Genomic DNA, 23,812 nt, shown 5'->3' on the forward strand with positions numbered 1-23,812 from the left:
ACATACACTTTATATTCAAGAACATTTACAATTACATAAATTACAAAAACAACTCATCATAAAAATTAGAATTTATATGAAAAAAAAAATGTTCTATGTTTCAACCAAAGACCTTTGTTAGGAAGACAATATGCAATTACTACTAGTTATGCATTTTCTTTACCCCTACTTTGGTTACTTGTAGAAACATATGAAACCTTAAAAATGTTTTTGATAACTGTAACATGCTTCAGAAAATTGGCTGAAAATATTTATATTTTTGCAAAAGAAAGTTCAAAACTGAAATTTGGGTAAACAATAACCTTTAATGATCAACTTTTATAATCATAACCACTATTAATTTTACATCCTGTAAGTTTAACATCTCATTTTAGTTAATGCAATTTGTATAGCAGTCACTAAATAGCACAGCATTATCTAATTATTTTAGTTAGATTATTTTTGAACTACTTTAATTGTCATGCTTACAGTTATTGTTATTTGTTTAAATCTTATTACTGTGCATTTTTCTCACATATTATTATTGCTTAAACACAGTTAGTTCTTGGGGTTAACTTTATCTATTACTTCTAGAGGGTCAATCAGTAAATTGATAACCTGTGATGGAGATATTTAAAATTAGTACATGTTATTATTTAATAAATTTTGTATTATAATTAAATTGGTTCTTTTAATTAGGATATCAATATGAATATTTTTTACTACTAACTGCACATTGTAGTTATTATTTTGTGTCTTCATAAACATTAACACTCCTACGAAAAGACGTTTCTAGTCCTGATTTCTCCAAGCCCATTCCCCTGGCTGTGGTTTCGCTAGATAGTAGATAGGGACAGTGGGAATCTCGTTAATCCATTCATTAATGGATTTAAATGGCAATTTCGTTTAAATACAAAATTATTAGCCTAATATTAATAACCTTTCAAGTTGCTCTGGGGCCTATTAGGCCCCACTTTTCGTAGGAGTGTTAATTATTTTGCTCTATTACCTGTTCTACCCTGGTAGTTGGCTGTATACTTAAACAGTAATGTGTGGTAAAGACTTATCACAAATGTCAAGCTATCCTAAAATTATACTGCCAGAACCATCTGATGAATTTTCATTAATCAGTAAACATTTTATAGAAAATTATATATTGGTGTCACACCTTTCAGGAGACAAAGACATGTTAATAACACATGAAGCAAAAATTTAGTTTTTATGTATTTGTAAGTTTCCTCATTCTCTAATGATTGTTTCACAAGCAGCATTGATTAAAACATTTAATTTATATATATTTATTATTATGATTATTTTGCATTGTTACTTTTGTATATTGATACAGGAATAACCTAAATTTCTTATGTTGCCTGAGCATTGTGAGATATTGAGATAATGAATGAAAATATCTCTTATATAGGAAATATTCAACTGTTTCCTTTTTATAACATTGCATAAATCTAGTTACAACAGCATGTTAACTAACAGGTTAATTTACAGTTGTAATCTATGTAGGGTAACTACTTTATAAGTACATTTATATGAACCTAAATAGATTATCTATAAATACATATATGACAGTCAAAGGTAAACTTAATTTGCTCAAAAAATAAACAATACTTAACAGGTAATTTCTGTAAGACTTGATTCAGGCACAACCATAAATTACCAATTCAAACAAAATCTAACCAGTATGCAACAGTTACTAAAAACGATATTTATACAAAAAAAAACATAAGATAAATAATATAAAACTAACAACAGACTATGAATAAATGTTTACTTACTCAAACAAAACCCAGACGATGTAGTAGCACAGACAAAATCCTCCAACCATGATTGTTCCAACAATGATGCAAAACAAAGTAGGAATATGTCGAATCTGAAAAAATAAAATGACTCCCTTCTAGAAATTCAAATACTTTCTATGTAAGATATATCCATAGTTTCTAAACAAATGAACAACGTTCATAAAAAATAATTCTTAAAGTATGTACACATATTTTTAAATGTATAATAAAATGATGACATATCAACATACCTACTGTACATAGCTGAGTGTTAAAAAATATTTTTCTCATTCAGAAACATTCCTTATTAAGTTCTAATTGCAATATCTTCTGAAATGTTTTCCATAACATTACATAGAGTTTAACTGTACTTTTGCCATTGCAAAACCTATTGACATTTTCAGCATCTAGGTAAATTTGGTTCACAACAAATTTCTTACCTTTTAACATGCAACAGTGTTAAATGTAGACTAATTGGCTGAAGAACTATGTTAAAGCGTTTTCTGAGAAAGGATACTCATATAGTAAGATTGTTAGGTGATGTAAAGCTAAAGTAAAAATAAAACTGTGACAGGAAAAGAATCTACATTACACTTCATAAAAGTAAAAAAAAATATATACAGCAGAGAACTTATGATAGTAAAGAGTTTCCAAAACTGAAGCAACATTCTCATAAGCAAAGGGAAAACTATGGTTATGAAAGAGAACCATGTAGTGCAGAAAGACAATGCAGTGAAGTTGGCAATGTCTTCTTGTACCATTAACAAGATGGTAGACAAGAATTTGGATTTAATGGAAGCCTAAAAGGTAAAATTTCATTTAATTCCAGTTACATCTCTAAATCAACAGATGTAATTAAGATGGTTGTATAAACTGGAATCACAGCAGTCCCATTCAACTACATATCTGTCAAGTACCCCAGTTCAGTTTAGAAATGGTCTTGCAAACCAACAACTGACTCATGGAAGGTTTGTTAAGAAAGGTAATCTAACTTGTTATAATGCCAAACATATGTTCAATAACCATATTTATCTAAAGTGAGTAATAACAGTGGATGTATTCTAAAGGGTAGTACAGGATCTAAAGTATCATTCTTATACTTCACAGTATACTGACAATGTTTTGCAAATTTATCTAAATTTTTGTAATTTTAATGAAATAAAAGAATTCTGATCTTACAAATAAATAATTCCAGCTGAAATAAAAACACATTACTAATAACAAAAAAAGGTTCAGCACATACCCACATATATTCTATTAAAGATAAACATAAAGTTAGTACTGTGCATCATAAATCACTCTATAGCTATTTTAAAAAGTTCTGTTTTGAAATCAGATCTAGCAATAGTTTCTCTAACCTTTGATACACTATTATATTTGGACATGTACGAGTGTACGATTTCTTCAGCAATATTTTCATGTAATTTTTGCTCTACAAATATGTCTTGCATCATAAATACATCTGAGTGAATTTCAAAAGTGTGAATGAAAAGCACAATTTCATAAATAAGGATACAACTCATCATGAAAGTTCCTGCTTCTATAAGTTTATTATGAATTAATTAAAAATACAAGTGCAATGATGATTTTATCAAGTAATTTCACATAAGCCAAAATTACTATGACAACAACAGCAGCATTAAAGAATCTCTTTATAATTATACAACTAATAAAATAAAATGGTTCTGAGAGGTAATGGATACTATAACATCATTTGTGTGTTCTAGTCCCTACATTTTTCTATACTTAACAATCTGTGTATACTCTCTGTAACTTAGTTCCTACCTAAGATGTTCTTTACCATTAATAGTCAGAGCTTAAATAGTTTGGCTTTTACATTTGCTATATATATGGCAGTTTAAAATAAAAATTTAATACCAAATAAAAAATGCTATGCTTCATCTGGCATAATAAATTTTTAAATTTTATGCAGAAAAAACAAGTTATGAAGACAAAACTATATGCTAAATACAGTTCTTTAAACAATCATGAGAATTTTTTCTTTAAAACCCAGTCTATCCATCTAGCTTACTAAATAAGTAATGCTCTATTGTTTTACATGTACTGTAATTTTGAATATTATACAGTCGTCAAGAAAATATCTTATGGAAATCACAGACTGAAACAAAAACAATCTCATCAATACCAACTTCCAATCATCTGTATTAAAATGTTTGCAGTTTCAAAACAAATACAATAAGAACTAAGACTCAGATAGCTAATGATAATATAATACAATTTCTTTCCAGTACAAAGTACTGATCTTATCTTTTAAGTGTTATCTGAAAAGACTGTTTGAACTGATGTATGCAAATATATACTGTCAGTTACTAAAATGTTTAGAAAAAATTTGATTATTATAATATTTATGAACATTGCAAGTTCAATTAACAGAATGGAAAAGTCTCAATTAGCCATTAATAAATGCCCAATGGTCATAAAAAAAAATATATAGACTGAGGACATGTATCATGATGAACAGCTGTTTTGTTTCAGTGCAAAGCCACATAATGGGAACTGAAAATGGATTTTAGAATTGTAGGTACATAAACTTACTTCTGACTCACTGGGGACAAACAGATAGTTAAGTCTTAAAGACAAAAAGAAGGTACTGTTTGGCTAGAGTGAGATACTCCAATTGAGTAATAAAATAGAACAGCATAATTACATAATTTGTCTGTTATACAATGTTAAACATTAGTAATAAAATGAAGGCTTCCTACTCAAACAGAAACAAAATTATAAAAGAAACAATTCCTAAAATTTATTAAACAAATTTGTACAGGAGATATTGTACAAGAGTACTATATATATTTTACACTAGGTTTGTTTTGTTTTAGTGACAAGTTGAATTATGAACTATCTACCCTAATTTCATCATGAAGATTGAATCTCAGTTTTTAGTATTAAAGATTCTAAAGGCTTACCACTGAGACTTTTACATAGGATAAAACTGGTTACCCATGTATTAATAATGTCATTTTTCTGAAAATCTTTCATTAATGAGCAGAGAACTATTACAGTAACAAAAAATTTAAAATAACGTTGTAGGTTATGTTGTTTTAATTGTTGCTATCTGTATTTTATTTTGTCAGGGGGAGAGTTAAAATAATGTGATTAAACCTGACTTAATATCTTTAGTTTTCTCAAAAGATTAAAAAGTGATTTGAAAGTGTGAAAAAATGAAAGATATGTATGAATATGTTGCTGAGATTGTTGATTGATCTCTGAGGTGGCAGATAGTTCACTCTGTTTATTAATTCAGTTTTCTGAATACTGGATTGTGTTTCAAGGAAATACCTGAATACAAGAAAGAAGTACATTGCATAAGACAAAATTAGCAAGTGATTTTTATAATTTGTGTAGTTAGGCTAATTTTTAGTCTGTAAAACCTTTTAATTTGTAAAATTTGCAGTCGAAGAAATGAAATTTTTATTATAACTAATTGTACTGCACTTTTGCTTTATTTTTCACAGAATAATCCAAAAGTATACACCTTACAATAGAAACCGTGTCAAAAATTGTATTATTTTGGTAAAATTAAAATAAAACCAACTCCAAACTTCAAAATAATGATACATGATAAAATATTTACTGGAAATAAATAAAGAGAAAATAAAAAGATCAAAAACAACAAAGTATAAAAATGAAGTGAAACACAAGAAACTGGAATGAAGAGACAAACAATTGAAAGGAGACAGAAAGTTAAGAGGAAGATCAAGATGTAAGATTTAGAAAAGTATAAGGAACAAAGAGAATTTAAAGGCCACATAAAATGGTACAAAAAGCCGTTAGTAACATGAAAAAAATTAACAATAATAAAATCATGCCATATAGAATATGAAAACCCATCTGGCCTACATCTGTTACTGTTACTGTTGTGCCACCTATGACTGGAAAACTTTCTTGTACAACTCTTGCTAAAAATACTACTTCATCAAGTTACAGAAATTAACAGACTATTTTAACAACACTGCTCCATCAATAAACTAACAAAAAATTATAGAAATATAACATTAGATGCATAAAAAGATTAGCTTAAAACAATTTCCATGGTGAAGGGATACAGCACAGTGAATAAAAACTATTCACCCAGTTGAACATTTACAAGGACTAGCCTCAACAACATTAAGCAACTTCTAATCGAGAGATGTAAAATTACCAAACATTAATGGTTGATTTATCAAATAGATTTGGAGCATTGCATCAGAATGAACTTTTAAAAGTAATGATTGTGAGAAGAAGGAGGAAATAGACTTAGCAACTTCAAAGGGCATACTACAAGAAACTGCAGACAAAATAGAAACTGCTTCCACAGAATGACAGAAAAAAGAAACTACTGTAAGAATTTAAACAATGATTTGTTGGCAAGTTACTAACTCCCAGGTGCCAAAGCAAATGAGAATATGGGAATTAGGCTTAAGTAAAATAGGTATAAATCTTTAGAAGAAATTGACCAGTTACTGATGGAATTTGAGTCAATTAATGTCACAGATAAATATTTAAAACACTATCCAGGAAATTATGTTGTCATAAAATCAAACAATGTAGAAATACCAACTCTCTCTGAAGAAAGCTAAAAATAGTTAAAACATTAATTAGACAACTATTTACTCAGAATGAAAAACAAACTATAGGATAGAAGATATTTCAATTGCAACTGAAAGAGACTGTTGCTAGGAGCTACACAAAACACATTTATTTAATTATTTCCTCAGAATGAAATAAGTAAATCTAAAGACAGAAGATGTTTTAATTGTAACTTAAAAGGACATATTACCATAAACCACAAGCAAAAGCTAATGAGGAATAGGAACTACTGTCAAAGGATTGAAGGAAAGAAAACTGCTATAAATGTAGAAAACATAGAGTTTACACCCAAGGCAAAGATGAATCAACCACTGACAATAACATAATGTTTAGGGGCAACAAGGAACATGTCGGTCCATCTCTAACATCCCATCCTCTAAGCCAAACTTAACTATTAAATAATTAAGAAAAAAATTAAAGCCAGCCCTCATCATTGATATACCTATCAAGCTTTCTTTTAAACTCACTCAAACTTACTACCTCCACAACATCCAAATACAACTCATTCCATTAAGCAAACCATCCTATTTGAAAAATAACATTATTTAAGCTGAAGATGGCTTCAACCTTACCTAAGCCTATATTTGTGTCCCCTACTGGTGTCTTATTGCTAAGTATGAAAACTTTTAACACATTAACATTATTAATTCCATTTACTATCTTAAACACTTTAATAAAATCCCCTCTAACCCTTCTTTTTTCAAGAGAAAACAATTATAAGGATTATAATCTCTCCTCTTATAACAACCACTTTCATCTCAGGTACCATTTTGGTAACCCTACTCTGAACCCTTTCCACAATTCAATGTCTTTCCTAAAGTAAGGAGTCCAAACCTAAACACAATACTTCAAAATCCCATTTGTCCTACCACTAGCAGTTGCACACTGCTGGGATAGCTATGTCATTAATGTAAATCAAAAACAGCAATAGTCTTAATATTCGGCCTTGAAGTACACCACTTCCAAAATTACTCCACTTTGATTGAACTTCATGTATAACAACCCTCTTGTTTTCTTCCATCAAACCACTCTTCTATCCAATTAATTAACTGAGCACCAACACCTATAAAGATAAGTTTCTTTGAAAGCCTTTTATGTGTCACTTTTTAAAATACTTTCTAAAATTCCAGATACAAATCTACACCCTTATCCTCATCTACATTTGCAGTGACATTTTTAAAGTATGCCAAAAGATTTGTTAAGCAACATTTTACCTTAGTGAAATCATGTTGACTATCCAATAAAATTCTGACCTTTGTTAAATGACTTTACAAAGTATCTTTTATCAGACTTTCCAAAACTCTTTCCATGACTGAAAGGCCTCTAATTACTGGGACAACTTCTACTACCTCCCTTGAAGATAGGAGTGACATTAGCTAATTTCCAATCTGTCGGTACTTGTCCACTATTCAAGGACTTACAAAAATTTGTGAAAAGTGGCTCACATATCTAATCTGGATTAGAAGCCTTATCATTCTTTAAACTTCCCAATTTTATTTTAACAAGCTCAGAATTTATGCAACTGTGTTGTGCAATTATGTTTTCATCTTTCAATTGTTCAAGATAAGGAACACTACTTAAGCCTTTGTAAATAGAAATTGAAGAAAAAATAATTTAATAATCTAGCTATTTCATAATCATCAGATACAAGCCTTCCATTGCCATCCCTCATGGGTCCTTTCTCCCCATCCTAACATTTTGCTTATGTACTTTAAAAAATCCTTACTGTTTTTGGATGCTCTAATTTTCTGTTTGATCAACTTTCTTAATCTTCTACAATCATCTAAATCTATAATATTAATCAATTTATACTTCTTAAATTTGTGATGCTTTTCTTTAAATTTTATCTCTTATACATTTTGTGAGCCTGTTTTTTTTTACCCTTCAATTTCAGCTACCCTTTCCTTTCTGTAGTGAATGTATTTGTTTTGAATACTGAAAAATATTTTCCACATTTGTTCAGTGTCTCCAAATAACTCAGCTGCCCAATTCATAAAAGATAATTCTTGTTGCATCACTTCATAATTTGCTTTTTTGACATTTGGAATCAAAGTACCATTATTTCTGATTTCTAAATGCAGCAAAACAATTAAACCCGACTCTAGCATTTCCCAATCAATGTGTTAAATTAAAATCACCCATGATTATGACTTCATTAACAGCTGAAATCTTAATCTCACTGTAAAGTTTCTCATTAATTTCATCAGTTTCATCTGGTGATTTGTAATAAAGTCCTACCAAAAGCTTTATCCCTTGATATCCACTAAATGAAACACAAATAGATTTAATCTCCTTGCTATTACCGTTAATATTCTCAGTTTCAACAAGATGTAACTCGCACTTTATATATAGAACCATTCCTCCCCCTCTCTTTACTACTCTATTCCTGTTAAACAACCTACAACTACATACTTCAAAGAACTTTCTGTCATCAAAAGCATCTATATTTAATCATGTTTCACTTATTCCCATTATAATGATTTCCAATGCAAAACTTTCCTCTATATCTTAATTTATCTTTGCCCTCACCACTATCTAGTCCTAGTTTAAAACTTTTCTTACAGCTGAGTTAATATCCTTTGCAAACATGTCAGACACTTTCCTACATAAGAATAAACTATCCATTCCAAAAGTTCCCTTCTCCCACTGAACTGATACCACAAATCCAATCAACTAGCCTGCTCATCCTTACATATTAATTTCAGCCTAGCCTTTGGCTCTTGTGACCTACTTAGAATTTCACCTCAACAATTTATTTTTGTCAGTATCCCTGACACAATTTATTTATGGCCTTTATCTTTAAATGCTTTTATCAACCATTTGTAATTATTAATTAACTCCTCTGACTTACTTTTCTTTATATTGTTAGCCCCTACATGCACAACAAAATCTGCATTGTTGTCAGTCCCTTTTATTATATCTCTTACTCTGTCAGTTATGTTTTCCATCTGCACTGCAGGGCAGCTTAATGTAACTGTTTTCTCCCCATTTACCAGACTATTCTAACTGCATGGTGTGTCAAGGAATCACTTGTAACTATAGCCTCTTTAAGTTCATAATCCATATCATTCTCTATTCCTTTTGCTTTCTCCTCCAATAGTTCCTTATCAATATAAGCCAAAGGCTGAATCTATTGATCAATAGAATATGGTCTTTATAATTAAGTTCGTTACTTTTAACCCTAATACTACCTTTTAAAACTTCCTGAATGTCATTGTTAATCTTAGCTGTACCTCCCTTGCATGTAAAAGCTTAAGTTCCTCTTGAAGTCCTACTGTCACTTCCCACAGTTTATACTTCTCTTTATGTATTTAAGAAACAATACCTTGAAGATGAGAAACTCCATCCACCTTAAATAAGAAAAACAGTAAGGAGAAATCATACAACATAGTGGTTGATACTGGTTCTACACCTACCATTATTTGATCTGATAAGTAATAAAACCACTTCCAAAGGTGAAGGAAAGAAGATTATTACACAGAAAATGATCATTTACAAGCCCCAGAAAGAGAAAATCTGAAAGTCACTCTCACATTGGGAAGCTTGTCTACACAACATGATGTTTAAACAATTGACATTGTATAAAACTGCATCCTGGGAATTATGTCACAAAAACACAGATGTGAGGTTCAACTTGTTTCAAATAATTTCAAAGTTGATGAGTAGGAAATCCATATACATTACACAACAATTTCACCACCAGAGGATGAACTCTCAGTGATGATATAGCTTGGTATGACCAGGTGGTTAGGACAAACCACTCGTAATCTGCAGGTCATAGGTTTGAATCCCATCATTAAACATGTGTGCCTTTTCAGTCAAGGGGACATAATAAAGTTATGTTCACATTATTCATTAATAAAAGAATAGCCCATGAGTTGATAAAGAGTAGTGTTGACTAGCTTTTTTTCTTCTAGTCTACCACTTTAAAATTATGAACAGCTAGTTCAGATAGCCCTGGAGTAGATTTGCACAAAATTCCATAAATAAACAAATTCTAATGACAATAAGCAAGGAGGTACAAAACAATAAAGACAACCAATCTAAAGTATAATACAACAGAATTAAAAAAGCCAGGTGACTAAACCAAAGGCCATTCATCTTAAAGACTTTTTGGAGGTATGTCAGCAGGAGAATAGCCTACTTGTTAACTCCAAAGATGACTTCACAAGAGATAAATTAACTTGCTGAAGAGCCCAAGGATCTCAATGAGACCACTTCCAGAGTGTCATCACAGGTTAAACCATCAACAGACTCCATCAGCTTGAAGATAACTCTCTAAGTGATAAGACAAAAAATACTGGCAAAGAACAAAAATTCATCATAACCTTCATACCATAAACTCTGAAAAATGAAAACACCAGAAAAAAGAAAAGGATATGACAACATCACAGTTTTGTGGGAGTAAACAAGTAAAGAAGGATTTTCCTTTCTTTATCAAAATTTTGGTTGATTGTTTTCTTCACACATTTAATTAATAATTGTAATTTCTTTATTTGATTCTAATGATGTTGAATTTTCAAGAACTTTTTATCTAATGACTGTTTGTTTTTTTATGCAACACGATTGTTCAAGGGACTTCCAATCCAGCAGGTTATGCTTTTTACTTTTCTTAATTTAGATATCTGATGGTTGTTTTACAAAAGGGAGTGTTGATGTCATGTGATTAACATCTGGATTTTTTGATAGTGTAAGGACAGACTTGCAATTATAAGAAAAGTAGATGAAAGTAGATTGTTAAGATTATTGATTGATTAGTACCCTGTTCCAGCAGTTTTTTGATTATTGAGTTACAGAGATTTGCAAGTTGGCTTTTAAGTTTCAGTTTTTTAGGTATGAGAAATACCTTATGTAAACCAAAATTAACAAACAAATGACTGTTATTTGAGAAGTTATGTCTACTGTTAGTTTTGAAATTATGAAAGTTTTAACATTTATTTTTAACAAATAACCAAAAAAATATTTTAAAATATTTGTAACATTCCATTAATAATTTTAAGATGATACAATCAATCACCCTTATGTTTATTTTTAAAGTGAGAAAAAAACAAAACAGAAGCTAATATCTTATTTTCAATGCTTTACTTGCACTTTAATAGCTACCCACACTTCTACTGGCAGTACTTAAGAGTATTATGGACAAAAAAAGATTTCATATCAAAATTCATGAAGTTTTTTTATTATAAATATAAATATATTTTTTAATAAAAAATATAATAGATAGTATTATCCTAAATCTAAACTAAATCCACAGATACAATTTCATGATTTATTATTCACAAATTTATCCAAATTTTTTTATTTCCTTAAATCAGATTTAACTTAAAAATATCTGAATTCTCTCAAAGCATTATACCTTGCACGAACTACAAAAATTTGTAAAAATTTCATAAAATATAACGTAGTCTCACCACAGTGAATATGATTTGTTGTTACTTATTTATAGATAAGAAGAATGTAACCTTTATTATATAAAATCATAAATTAAAATGTTTTAATTTTTGTTACTCACAAACAGTTACTGACATATACAAATACACTGCAAGTACTTTTCTTCCAAAACTTTCACAGCTCTCTTTACTATCAAACACAGTACTTTAATAGATTTTAATCACCTAAAACTTGTTTATTTGTATTATTACAAAGCTGCAGTATGGGATATAAACACTGTCTATGCTGCAAGGGATTGAATTCTGTGCAATGTCTGAGTTATAAACTCTCAGGCTTACTGAGGTGCCACCACTGTGGAGGATTTCCTTAAAAATAACTTAAGCAAATTGTAATGATAAAATAATTTAATATTTTTTCTAAGCTAGTTAATTACAAATTAACACTAACAGAAACACTGATTTAGCAATATTTATCATACTGTTTTCTGTAATATTGTTCTAGCCCAAAACAAAGTACAATTTACCTGCAATTTGTATTTAACATAAAGCACAAGGAACAAATTCTAATAAAAATCACTTCAGATTCTACTACTGATACTTAATTTGTAATGAAAGATTGTTATAAAAAAAAATTGTATCAAAGTTCTGTGTTTACTTGTACATATAGAACTAAAACTTAGTGATTCATTTCACTTAAAGTACCAATTTTTGAAGTCAAATTTCAAAACTAGATACTGTATCAAAACTGTAAAGCTTAGAGATGTTTGTTTTTTCATCATCAAGTCAATCTTAATGCTTAGTAATACAAAGCAATATAGAAATTTTGAGTTTATGAACAATGCCAACAGAAACTGTTTATATATATCTACAATTGTTAATTAGAATTTTACAAGATGTTTCTGAGATTTTGAAAAACATAATACATTTGCTAATGAATGGCTTGTGTATTTTGATATAATATGTGATAACATAAATGTTGCACCAAGAATAATATTAAGTTTAATAATTATAGATTTAAAGTGCTAAGAGTAATAAATAGCAGGTAATAAAAGGGATATAGGAATGTTTTAATTTTTGCTATTCAACATTCATTCTGGGCAATTAATTACTATCTGTTGTACAAAACAAGAAATTAGTTTATATATAACATATTGAAAATAATTATGGAAAATTGTTGGTGACACAGTGTCAGGTCACAAAAATACATCACCAATTGCATTTAAGTATGTAATCTATAATTAGTAAAATACATTAGTACAGAAAACACAACATACAACTGAGTGAGTTGCAAAATGCACTAATATTCTGCAGTTGCTTTATACACCTTGTTTTAATACAACCATATGTTTATTATTGTATGGCTGTAAAATATTCTTCCAGTGGTCCCATATTACTCTTCACAATTCAGTTAAGTTGTTTAGTTCCTGTTTTACCTCTTCAGTTTCCACATAACCTTATAGTATTAATAATGTTCATTCTGGTATTTTTTGCAGCCTTTTTTCCTTCCAGTTATTATTTTAGCATATTTACTGGATGGTTGAGATCACTTTCTAAATGGAAGATAAATCCCTGCTCAACAACTTTTGTGTCTGAGGGATAGGAATCTAACTGGACCTGATGGCATTTAGGGTACTATAAGTTTTGTTACAATTTTGAACATTATTAGTTGAGAAGTAGCCCACAGTTGTGTTGGCCCCCTATTATGTTGCATATTGACTGTACTACTGTTATTATCTCAATTAACAAGTTATCACAGATTGTTCTTAAACCATTTGAATTTGGATTCATTTATAAAAATCACCTTTCTCCAACTTTGCTCATCCTGCTGTTTTATGTCAGATATCCATTTCAGTCAGGTCATGGTGTGTCATCTGGAAATAATATTTCTCATCTGTACTTACCAACTAAGTCATTGAAAATATACTGCTATTGGACTGTACAAAGGGGTTTTGGAGTTCCTATCTTTGCTACTTCTATAATTAATAGTACTAGTTTCAAATACACACTTCAGCATCCATAAACCTCCTATTGAAACATGTGACAGTCATCAATCAATACATAATATTAGAGGTCACTTGTTAAAATAGCTGTTCTAATCTTTTTTGAGATTCTACATGAAGGATGCCTTTCTCTCAATGTTGGATGCACCCTTTTCAACTAGTAATAAATGGACCAGTCTTCTGATATTTAAAGATAAAGTTGGATAGTGTTTCTGTCATACTGAAGAACTAGCAGAGGTGTGGCTTACTGTAATTATAGTCTATATTAAGACATCAGATGCTACTGCAACAAGTATTATAATGCTGCCCACTTGGATTGTTCTTGCATCAGTACTTTATGATTAATTTTAAGTCTTCTTGGTCAAACCTTTGAGAAGATATCTCAGTGGACCAAACATGCATCTTTTATTGTACAGTTGTATTATTTATTAGTATCTTTAATATACAGCACGATGCAAAAGTGTCAGGTCAAGTTCAAGAATTATATTTCAGGCTACTTTCAAAGAACAAAGGAGCGTAAATCGCGGGTGAAACATAAAAATTTTATTAATAGCTATATTTAGTACAACAGAAACTCAGTGGAAGTGCTTGAGTTCAGTAAACAGTTAATATTTTCTGTGTCCCCCCTTTGCTTTAATAACTGCAGACAGTCTTCCAGGCATTGTTGCAACATATTTAATCAAAGTGTTCTTTGGAATTTTACTCCAAATGTCTCTAACACTCCCATAAAGTTTTTTAGAAATAAATTTTGATTTGTCATGCTTTTGATCCATCAATTCCCAGATCTGCTCAACTGGAATGAGATCATGGCCATTGCATCAGCTGAATGACTCCAGCAGCTTCTTTCACAACTATGTAATGTTTGCATAGGTTGGATGAATGTTTGGAGTCATTAATCTTCTTGGAGTAGAATTCTTTACCAATAATATGCAAATCACTGGATATACAATGATAGATCAGTATCTGATGGTACTTGTGCTGGTCAATTATTTCATTTTTTTGCAAATATCTCCTGTCACCCCTAAACCATTAAACTGCTTCCTCCATGCATTGAAATAAGTATTTTCAAGCTTTCTTCTGCCAGATGTACAACCTATGCTTTGAGCCAGATATTTCAAAATTGGACTCATCTATCAGCAGTCCAGTTTTTGTACTTCTTAGCAAATTTCAGTCTCTTGAAAATATTTGGAGATCAAATAAATGTTTTCAAACTGTTACACAACCAAATATTCCACTTTCCTGTCATTTGATATATGGTTGTTTATCTCATACTTGAGATCAGTAGCAGTCTTTCTTCTGTCCTGATGAATGCATAAATGAATATACTTAATATCAGTATCAAGTTTAGGTGTTCTGCCTTTTCCTTTCCTACTTTCAAATCTCCCTGTCTCAGCCTCACAATCTAGGGTTTAGTTGGCAATGTCTGGGAAGCATTTAAAGTTTGCAGCAATGTGTTGGAAAGTCCAGCCAGCATCACATAAATATTTATTGTAAAATCTCTGCTCTTCTGATAATCCTCTAGGTCTTGTAAGCTGTGGCTTAACAACAAAACTTAATATACAGTGTTAAACACTGTTTTCATCAAGGTTTATATGTGGAGTGTTATTAGATTAACTTCTTCTGATACATACAGGTACCATAAGCTAGCTCCTTGCTTATTTCAGACTCTTAATTTGACCAATATGTTCATTCAAGCAGAACCTTTATGTCATGCCCTTGGTACAAGTACATGGGAATTTTAGAGAATGATAAGTACTCTTACAGTGGCTCATTCAAGTATGAATAGGAATCAGTGAAGCATTACCATAGTGTTGAAACTTACATTCTGTAATGGCACAGAAGAATTAGTCCCATAAAATGGAAAGAATAACAAAGTTTTTTATTGTCCTAACACTTTTGCACAGTAATGTATAAAAAGTATTTAAGTGTATAAAAATATTCTATTTTTTCAACTGAGCACCATTAGAATCTTGAATAGGACATACTAGAGGGCTCATTTTAGAGAAAAAAAAAATCCCACAAACTATTAGTATACAATTTTACACTCTTCTCTATTTTCAAGGATTTACAACCTACTTATCTTAAAAGCAATGCATGCATTTACCCCACACAACTGTCTGTACTTTTAGAAGTATTATGTTGGTGTGGCACTATATAATCGATCAAATGACAGTGTTAATCAGCATAAACTATCAACAGTGACTGTACACTGAAAGTGTTCATTTGTGTACATTATAGGAAGAGTAAATCCATAATATTTTTATTTTATGCTCATTTTATTCCTTGTTTCCATTGTTACAGCCTATGCTGTAGTTCTAATCTGAAATTACGTTTGTTTTTTGAATTTCACACAAAGCTACTTGAGGGCTATCCGTGCTAGCCGTCCCTAATTTAGTAGTGTAAGACTAGAGGGAAGGCAGCTAGTCATCACCACCCACCACCAACTCTTGGGCTACTCTTTTACCAACGAATAGTGGGATTAACCATCACTTATAATGCCCCCACAACTGAAAGGGTGAGCATGTTTGGCGTGACCAGGATTCAAACCCGCGACCCTTTGATTGCGAGTTGAGTACCTTAACCACCTGACCATGGCAGGCCTAAAGTAAAGTGACATATAATGTTTGAAAAATATTACCCTTGATAGTCAAGGATATTAAATGTTATTAGCAAACATTCTAGAGAATCCTAAAGAAAGAAGACACTGAACACCTGTAGATACTGTTTTAATCATATATCTTTTAACTTTAGTGTCATCATTACTCTGTATACTTTAGAGTAATGTGAAAGTAAAATTTTTAAAATATTTCTTCAGTGCAGAAAATTAAAAGAGAATACACAGTATTTATAAGCTGCTAGGATTAAACTATTTATTTTAGTATTATATGTTCCCAAGTGTAATGCTGAGCCACCAGGGGGAAGAATTGGGTTGGTAATTACATATTACCAGCTGATTATTTACTATGCACATTCACATAAAAAACAAAACTATTTATATGTTAATTACATAACAAACAAAACTATTTATTTGTTAGTATTACCTCTTGAAGAGAATCATCCCAAAACCGCTCACATGTTAGGTAAAAGCAGGTGGCTTTGTTTATCTCTTCTAAAGGTGAAAAGAAAAGGTATTTTACTACAAGATACCACAAAAATTACTTTGTGTTTATAAAAATTATTTCAATATCAAATGTAATATAAGCCAGTGTTTCCCAACTACCAGTATTTGGATTGGTGCCTTTCCACAAGGAGATTTCAGCCACTCCACAAAATAGCTGAAAGAAAACTTGTGTTTCAAAACACATATCAAAAGTATGTTGTTTTACAATGTAATATGAAACTACTTCATAAAACTAATATTTTTAAAGAAGTCTATCACATTTTGGGATCAGAATAAGTTAGCTCTTAGTTAAAAAAAAAAAGGTCAGAGATCAATATTCTAGACGTTCATGATAGTAAGGAAAATAAACTATTTTTATGACACAAACATATACAAAGACACAAAATCCACAACTTAAAAATTTCACAGCATTCACTGTACTATTCAGTGGAATATAAAATGTTCTTAAAAGCTAATTATAAGCTTTGAAAGTACTTAATGACCTCAAAGGTGAAAAAACAATGTAATTAAGAAACATTACATCCAGCAAAAACATAACATTAATTTGCAACAGAAGAAAAAAAAAAAAACTTAATTTCCTTACAAAGGTATAACGCCTCTCTTACATCACTGACTCATCAAATGTAACATGAATTTAGGACAAATACTACTGGATCAACTGATCAATATGTTCACCATATGGGATTACTGCATTCAAAATATATTAAGAAATTTAAGCTTTAGAACCTCTCTTTAAATAAAAGCTATTTTCTTTTGTAATTCTCCCTTTTTCAGTAACATTCAATTTCACTCAGTGGTTTGTCTCAAGCAGAAGTCTTGAGTTCAAATCCCAGCTGAGTGAGGATTTTTTCTAACTTTCTTATCATCAACTCAGTATGTTACAGTAAAATATTGTAACATTGGGAAAACACACTAACATGACAGTTTATGTTAAAAGATTTGAATTGTTTGTTACAATTCAACAAGAAAGTCTGAGTGTCACAGTAGTTGTAGCAATCAACTATCATGTGAAAGTCTTTTATTCAAATCCCAATTATGTTGGAATTTTATGTTAAGTTTTTAAAATTATACTTATTCTCATATCAAGTTCTTTGAGGACTTGGAAAAAATATGAATAAAATTATAAATTATATAAGGGATAATATAATATTATGTAATAAGCATGAATCACTGCATGTTTCAAAAACAACTTAAATATTTATTATTAATGTTCTTTAACTTCACTGACATTTTTCAAAATCAGTAAAACAATTTATAAACATTTTAAATGAAAAGTCATACTTTCATAAATCTTCCCATCATCATTAAATTCCTTGCCTTTGCTATAACAATTAATATATAACAGGGTTAGACATTTGATCATGTGGAATATTTCTTAAAGAACCAGTTTTTTCATGTAGTTCAATCTAGAAGATTCTGGTAAGTAGAAGATTTGAACATAAATTCTAATGAAGGACCACTTACAGGAGATGAGCAAATATAGATAAAATATGTTGTTTTTTGTTAAATAATATAAAATAGGTAAAGATTCTTTATACATACATTGTTACAATAATTGATTCTTACAAAATATATTAAACACATTCATAAAATGTTTATTTAGACTTAATATTCAGAAGAAAAATAATCAGCATTTATTACCATATGATGTGAATTCAGTTATTTATTTTACAAGATCAGTCCATATAGCTTTTGTTGGTTTCATTTCCTAAAAGTTTTAGCGAAACACAAATCAGAGTGTTACTTCTATAACATATGTCAACTAGTTTAATCATAATTGTTTCTTCTACATCTCAGTGTAAATTAACTTATAGAAGACAACAAAGAGTTAACCTTTGTACTCATTGTTTCTTTCCAAAAACCATATAGAAAGAAACTAGTGTTTTGGTGCTTCTTCTGCTATTGTAACTAATCAAATTTAGTATGGGTCTTTAAGCCAACAACTAATACATACACAATTAATTAATTATTATTATTTTTATATATTCTTCATCTTGGAAGGTTGTGTGCAAAGTTAAAGGGGTTAGAAAAGTGAAAATAAAATTATTGATAATATAGTGTAAGAATCCCATTGATCTAATAATTTTGAACATGGCACTTACAAAACAGTTTCTTATTGTTTAATGAAATATTTTAGTGAACTTTCTGAATAATGACTAAAGCCTAGGATATCATGTATTGGCAAAGAAAACAAACAAATATGAGCTTACATGTTGATGTAATAAATAAATATGTTTATGCTAGCAGAACCAATTTCACAAACACAAAAATTATTTTCATCTTAAAGTAAATGTAGAGTAGAAGCATCTCCCGTGATTTGGTGTTGTGTGATACTTAGTGAGTGACACAATTTGAAATCACTGAAGATTAAAAAAAACATAGGCAAACCTTATTATAAACTGCATCATTATAGTCTTGTTGCTTTAGACTTCATATTTTATATATTGTCTCCAAATGTTATAAAAAAAAGTTAATGTACTAAAATTAAAAGTAGGGTTGTAAAATATATATATATTTCAAAATATTAGCACTAACTGCTACACATACTTTAAAAATATATTACTATTTAAAGTTTTGGGTCGCTTTAAAATATCATTCAAAACAAACTGAGTTATACATTTCTTAAATTTAAATATGTTTTATGGCTTTTAGTCAACATTTAAATTTAATAGAGGTGGAACTTTAAATTTTAGAATTAAAAGTGCTTTGATTTACTTTATCTCTCTATTTTTTATGTGGAATTTAATATATAGAATAGAAAGCTTAAAATCAATTGAATTATTTTCAGATTTCAATGATTATTAGGGAACATGTCTGAGTGGACCTCGTCATGATTATTTATTTGTTTGTGAGATAAACTCATATAACTACCAGGCTAACATCAGAAGACTGTGTATTAAGGTGGTGTAAACTTGGCCTATGATCTGTCCAATTTTTCTACACTTCATTTAAAAAAATAATAACAGTAAAATACAAGGATGGATTATATCCAATGAGTGTTTCAGTTCAAATATAGGTGAAAAAATTTTAAATATTTGTTTCGAAATAATAGAGTATACCAACATAAATATTTATTACGATTTTCCTACCTAATGTGTCTCAACAGTGGTTGAAAAACACCCACCTTCAATATCCAGAAAGTCCTGCAAACTTAGAGTGGCTAGTAAACCCATGATACATTGACGAATCACTGCCTAAAATATTTTGAAACAGAATAAAAGTAAATGATTAACTAATTCTATGGACTTATTCAGGTGAATAACAAATACATAACATCCTTAAATATTCTACGTTAGAACAATGTAAAAGTGACATTTATGGGATTCAAACACAAGAATGTTTCCCACGAAGAAAAAATTTTACAAAATTCCACGCTAAATTCTTGTGGTATGATCTCTCTTTATGCATGCATATATCAAATTATTATATGAAGACTTATGTAAAAGGTTAATATAATTTCTAATATATATACATAAATGCACTAACAACGTTTGTTTTTGTGGGCTCTTTTTCATAAACATAATATCCAATATTTTGTAACATGGTAGCTATAACTTATATCAATATGGAGAAGCTAAGAAACAAATATTTGTTTTTTTTAAACACTCATGAATTTTTCTTTTTCTTGTATCATATATTAACTTTACCTGCTTGACCATTACAAAAGCGATTATATATTTTTGGAAGACATTGATATGTGGCTCCATCTAGTAAAAAAGAAAGGTTAATTTCACTTTTCTTCCCCAAATAGAAAATTCAAATATTTCGGACACTAAACTAAGTACTAATTCTGGATGTGCAACAACAAAATTATGTTCACAATCTTGAGTAATTCAGACAGTTGTCTAGAAACAAAAACTGGAATACTGAGATACTTAAAAACGAAAGCAGCCTGTATTTCCTCTTTTACACTTGTAGCTATATCAATTTCTATCAAACTCAGCCAATTTCATTTAATGTGTACGTAAAAACAAGTAGTTTTTATTTGTACCATAACTTAAACTAAATATATAATATTTTATGTCAAAACCTTCTGATTTCTCATATTTTTATTGTTCTCAAATACATCAAGTAAATGTTGATTACGAATGTTAAATGCCCCCCTAAAAAAAAACAGAGCTAAAACACTGAAAAATAAAGTTAATCTACAAGATATTGAACTTTTTAAGCTAACTAGATAGTTATGTAATACATTGTCATCACAGTAACAAACAGGTTTGAATTATCAACTATCAAGTTTAAATTTTGATTTAGAAACAAAGATTCTATGAACTGCAATTATTAGTTTATTTATAAATGCTGTAAATATTTGTTTACTTAAAAGTTCGTAACTGTAATTTAACAATATTTTTAGTCATACATCATTTAGGTATATATTGAAAAAAATGTGAAGCTTTTACCAAATTACTGTTAGTAGAATAATATTCCTATATTTAGAAATTAATGATACTAGCGTCTATACCTTTTCCAGTATGTTTGTTTGTTTGTTTTTTAATTTCCTAATTTAGCAGTGTAAGACTGGAGGGAAGGCAGCTAGTCATTACCACCCACCGCCAATTCTTGGGCTACTCTTTTACTAACGAATAGTGGGATTTACCCAAGTTATAACATCCCACGGTGCGATGGGGATTCGAACTCGCGACCCTTAGATTACGAGTCGAAAGCCTTCACCCACTTGGCCATGCTGGGCCCCTTGTTTTGTTTATAAACAAAAATGCCCAATGTTTATCAATCTAATTTCATGCATTTTCGTGAAATTAACAAAGAATGATGAACCAAACATATGATGTTTATTTAAGTACTCATTATACGTGAAAAAAACAACAAACAACATTTTAAGGCAATTACGACAGTAAGAATATATATCTAGAATCAAATGATGATTAATAATATCTATGACCACGGGATTTTCGCAATAAATTCAACCTTTCAATCTTTTGTTGTCTCTTAATCACTACAGGGATTGTTATTGGCCCTTCACGTCACGTGACTAAAAACAAGTTATTCTAAATTATAGAGAAAAAACAACAACAAAAGTTGTGAATTTCTAGATCCTATACGCTTCCTCGACAGTTGAGCCATAAACGTGCTTGATGACTTGCTTATCTTATTTCTAGATGGCTATATAAACACATACATAAAAATGTATCAGAATTATTTTTGTTTCTACATGAACACAAGTTGTTCATCCTGTTTCTTTCTGCGTTTTCCTTTACACAAGAGAAATTATTCTTGGAAATTGGACTGGGGTATTCTTGTGTAAGTAACAGCTGCATCCATCTCTAAGTGACATTTGTACATGGAACCTAGTTATTACAGCAACCATCTTCAGTCATGTTAGTAGAACTAATAATGTTCATGACGTATATTCATATTTGAAGAAAAAAACGTACACTTTTTTGAGACAATGAATAATAAGCGATATAAATATAACTAAAAAAAGTTGTATATTGTAAGTAACTGGAGAGAAAGACGTTAAACATAAGAAGTGTGACATAAAGCAGTAAAGTCAGATAATATTTTGATCATCTGAATATTCGCATGCTGCAGTTTCCAAAAATTCTGACGATTTATTTGTTTGCTTGTTTGTAATTAAGTACAAAGCTACACAATGGGCTATCTATGTTCTACCTAACACGGGTATCGAAACTCGGATTTTAGCGTTATAAGTCCACAGACATGCCGCTAAGGTTGGCAAATTTTGACGAAAGGCAGTTGCTCAAAACATTATAAAAGAAAAAAAAAAACAACCGAGACGTTGGTTTTACTTCTAGTTTTTGTGCAGTTAATAATAGTCATGCATGTCTGAAAATGATTCATCTGCTATTTCACTGCATACTTTTCTCATATTAATTAAAAATCTGATTAGGTTAGTTTTCTTTGTTACGATTACATCTAGACGTGAAAAAAGTATGAACCAATAACTCAAAACAGTTGCTCAGATTTAAAAACTACTATTTCTAACTTAATTTTAACTGTTCTCTCTCGCACAGTAAAGTAACCTTGGCTTCTCATAGATATACAGAACGTACATGTCAGAACATTAAATTTACAAACAAAAGTCCCCCACCATCACAGTGTTCACTGTGTTGTCTATAGAGGATGAGTGGTCAACATATACACGTAAGTCATTCACTACCAGTCAAATGAATAGTTATTTATTGTTAAGCGCACAGTATACATGGGCTAACCTTACTCCGTCCACGCGGATACAGAAACCCGATTTTTGGCGCATAAGACCGCTGAACCACCATGGGACCTGCAGTATAGAAACGAAACATGTTCTAGAAATCATCCATATCGGCCGATTTATTCATGTTAATGCAACTATTTTTAAAGTATAGTATCTCTTAAACTTCTTTTTTGGTTCGAGATTTTCTTTTTTAAAGTTTAACAATAATATTCCATACATTTGCATAGTTACAGTTTTTGTTTGTTTTGACACTTTAGTATCATTTGAAAAGGGTACTACAATAACATAACATCAAAGTATCCTTATTTTTGATAAACGAACTGAAACTAAAAGGAATATTGACTTTCACAGAATCATATGTAGAAAAGCTAGAACTTCCTTTTAATTGAAGACGATTATCATACACACTCTGTACCATACATGGCCCGGCATGGCCAAGCGTGTTAGGGCGTGCGACTCGTAATCTGAGGGTCGCGGGTTCGCATTCCCGTAGCGCTAAATATGCTCGCCCTTTCAGCCGTGGGGGCGTTATAATGTTACACTCAATCCCACTATTCGTTGGTAAAAGAGTAGCCCAAGAGTTGGCGGTGATGACTAGCTGCCCTCCCTATAGTCTTACACTGCTAAATTAGGGACGGCTAGCACAGATAGCCCTCGAGTAGCTTTGTGCGAAATTCAAAAACAAACAAACTGTACCATACAAAACTTTAAAATAGTTTTTTTTTTAATATTAATACGAACATTGTCAA

The 23,812-nt window shown here is 30.3% G+C and overlaps 1 protein-coding gene across 3 annotated transcripts in view; it reads right to left on the reverse strand.

Moving 5' to 3' along the window:
• Nucleotides 1-23,812, reverse strand: part of LOC143230907 (uncharacterized) — an 87,447-nt gene that overhangs the window by 6,912 nt on the left and 56,723 nt on the right. For 2 of the 3 annotated variants that reach the window (XM_076465208.1, XM_076465207.1), the window contains 3 exons: nt 19,995-20,064; nt 16,791-16,858; nt 1,767-1,861 (listed from right to left, as the gene is read on the reverse strand). In XM_076465208.1, the coding sequence (XP_076321323.1) occupies nt 1,767-1,861; nt 16,791-16,858; nt 19,995-20,064 (233 nt within the window). Of the gene's footprint in view, nt 1-1,766; nt 1,862-13,550; nt 13,621-16,790; nt 16,859-19,994; nt 20,065-23,812 lie in introns of all 3 variants that reach the window. The other variant, XR_013016676.1, reaches the window with a different exon arrangement.

The sequence above is a fragment of the Tachypleus tridentatus genome, chromosome 10 (assembly GCF_004210375.1).
Source record: "Tachypleus tridentatus isolate NWPU-2018 chromosome 10, ASM421037v1, whole genome shotgun sequence".
NCBI lineage: Eukaryota > Metazoa > Arthropoda > Merostomata > Xiphosura > Limulidae > Tachypleus > Tachypleus tridentatus.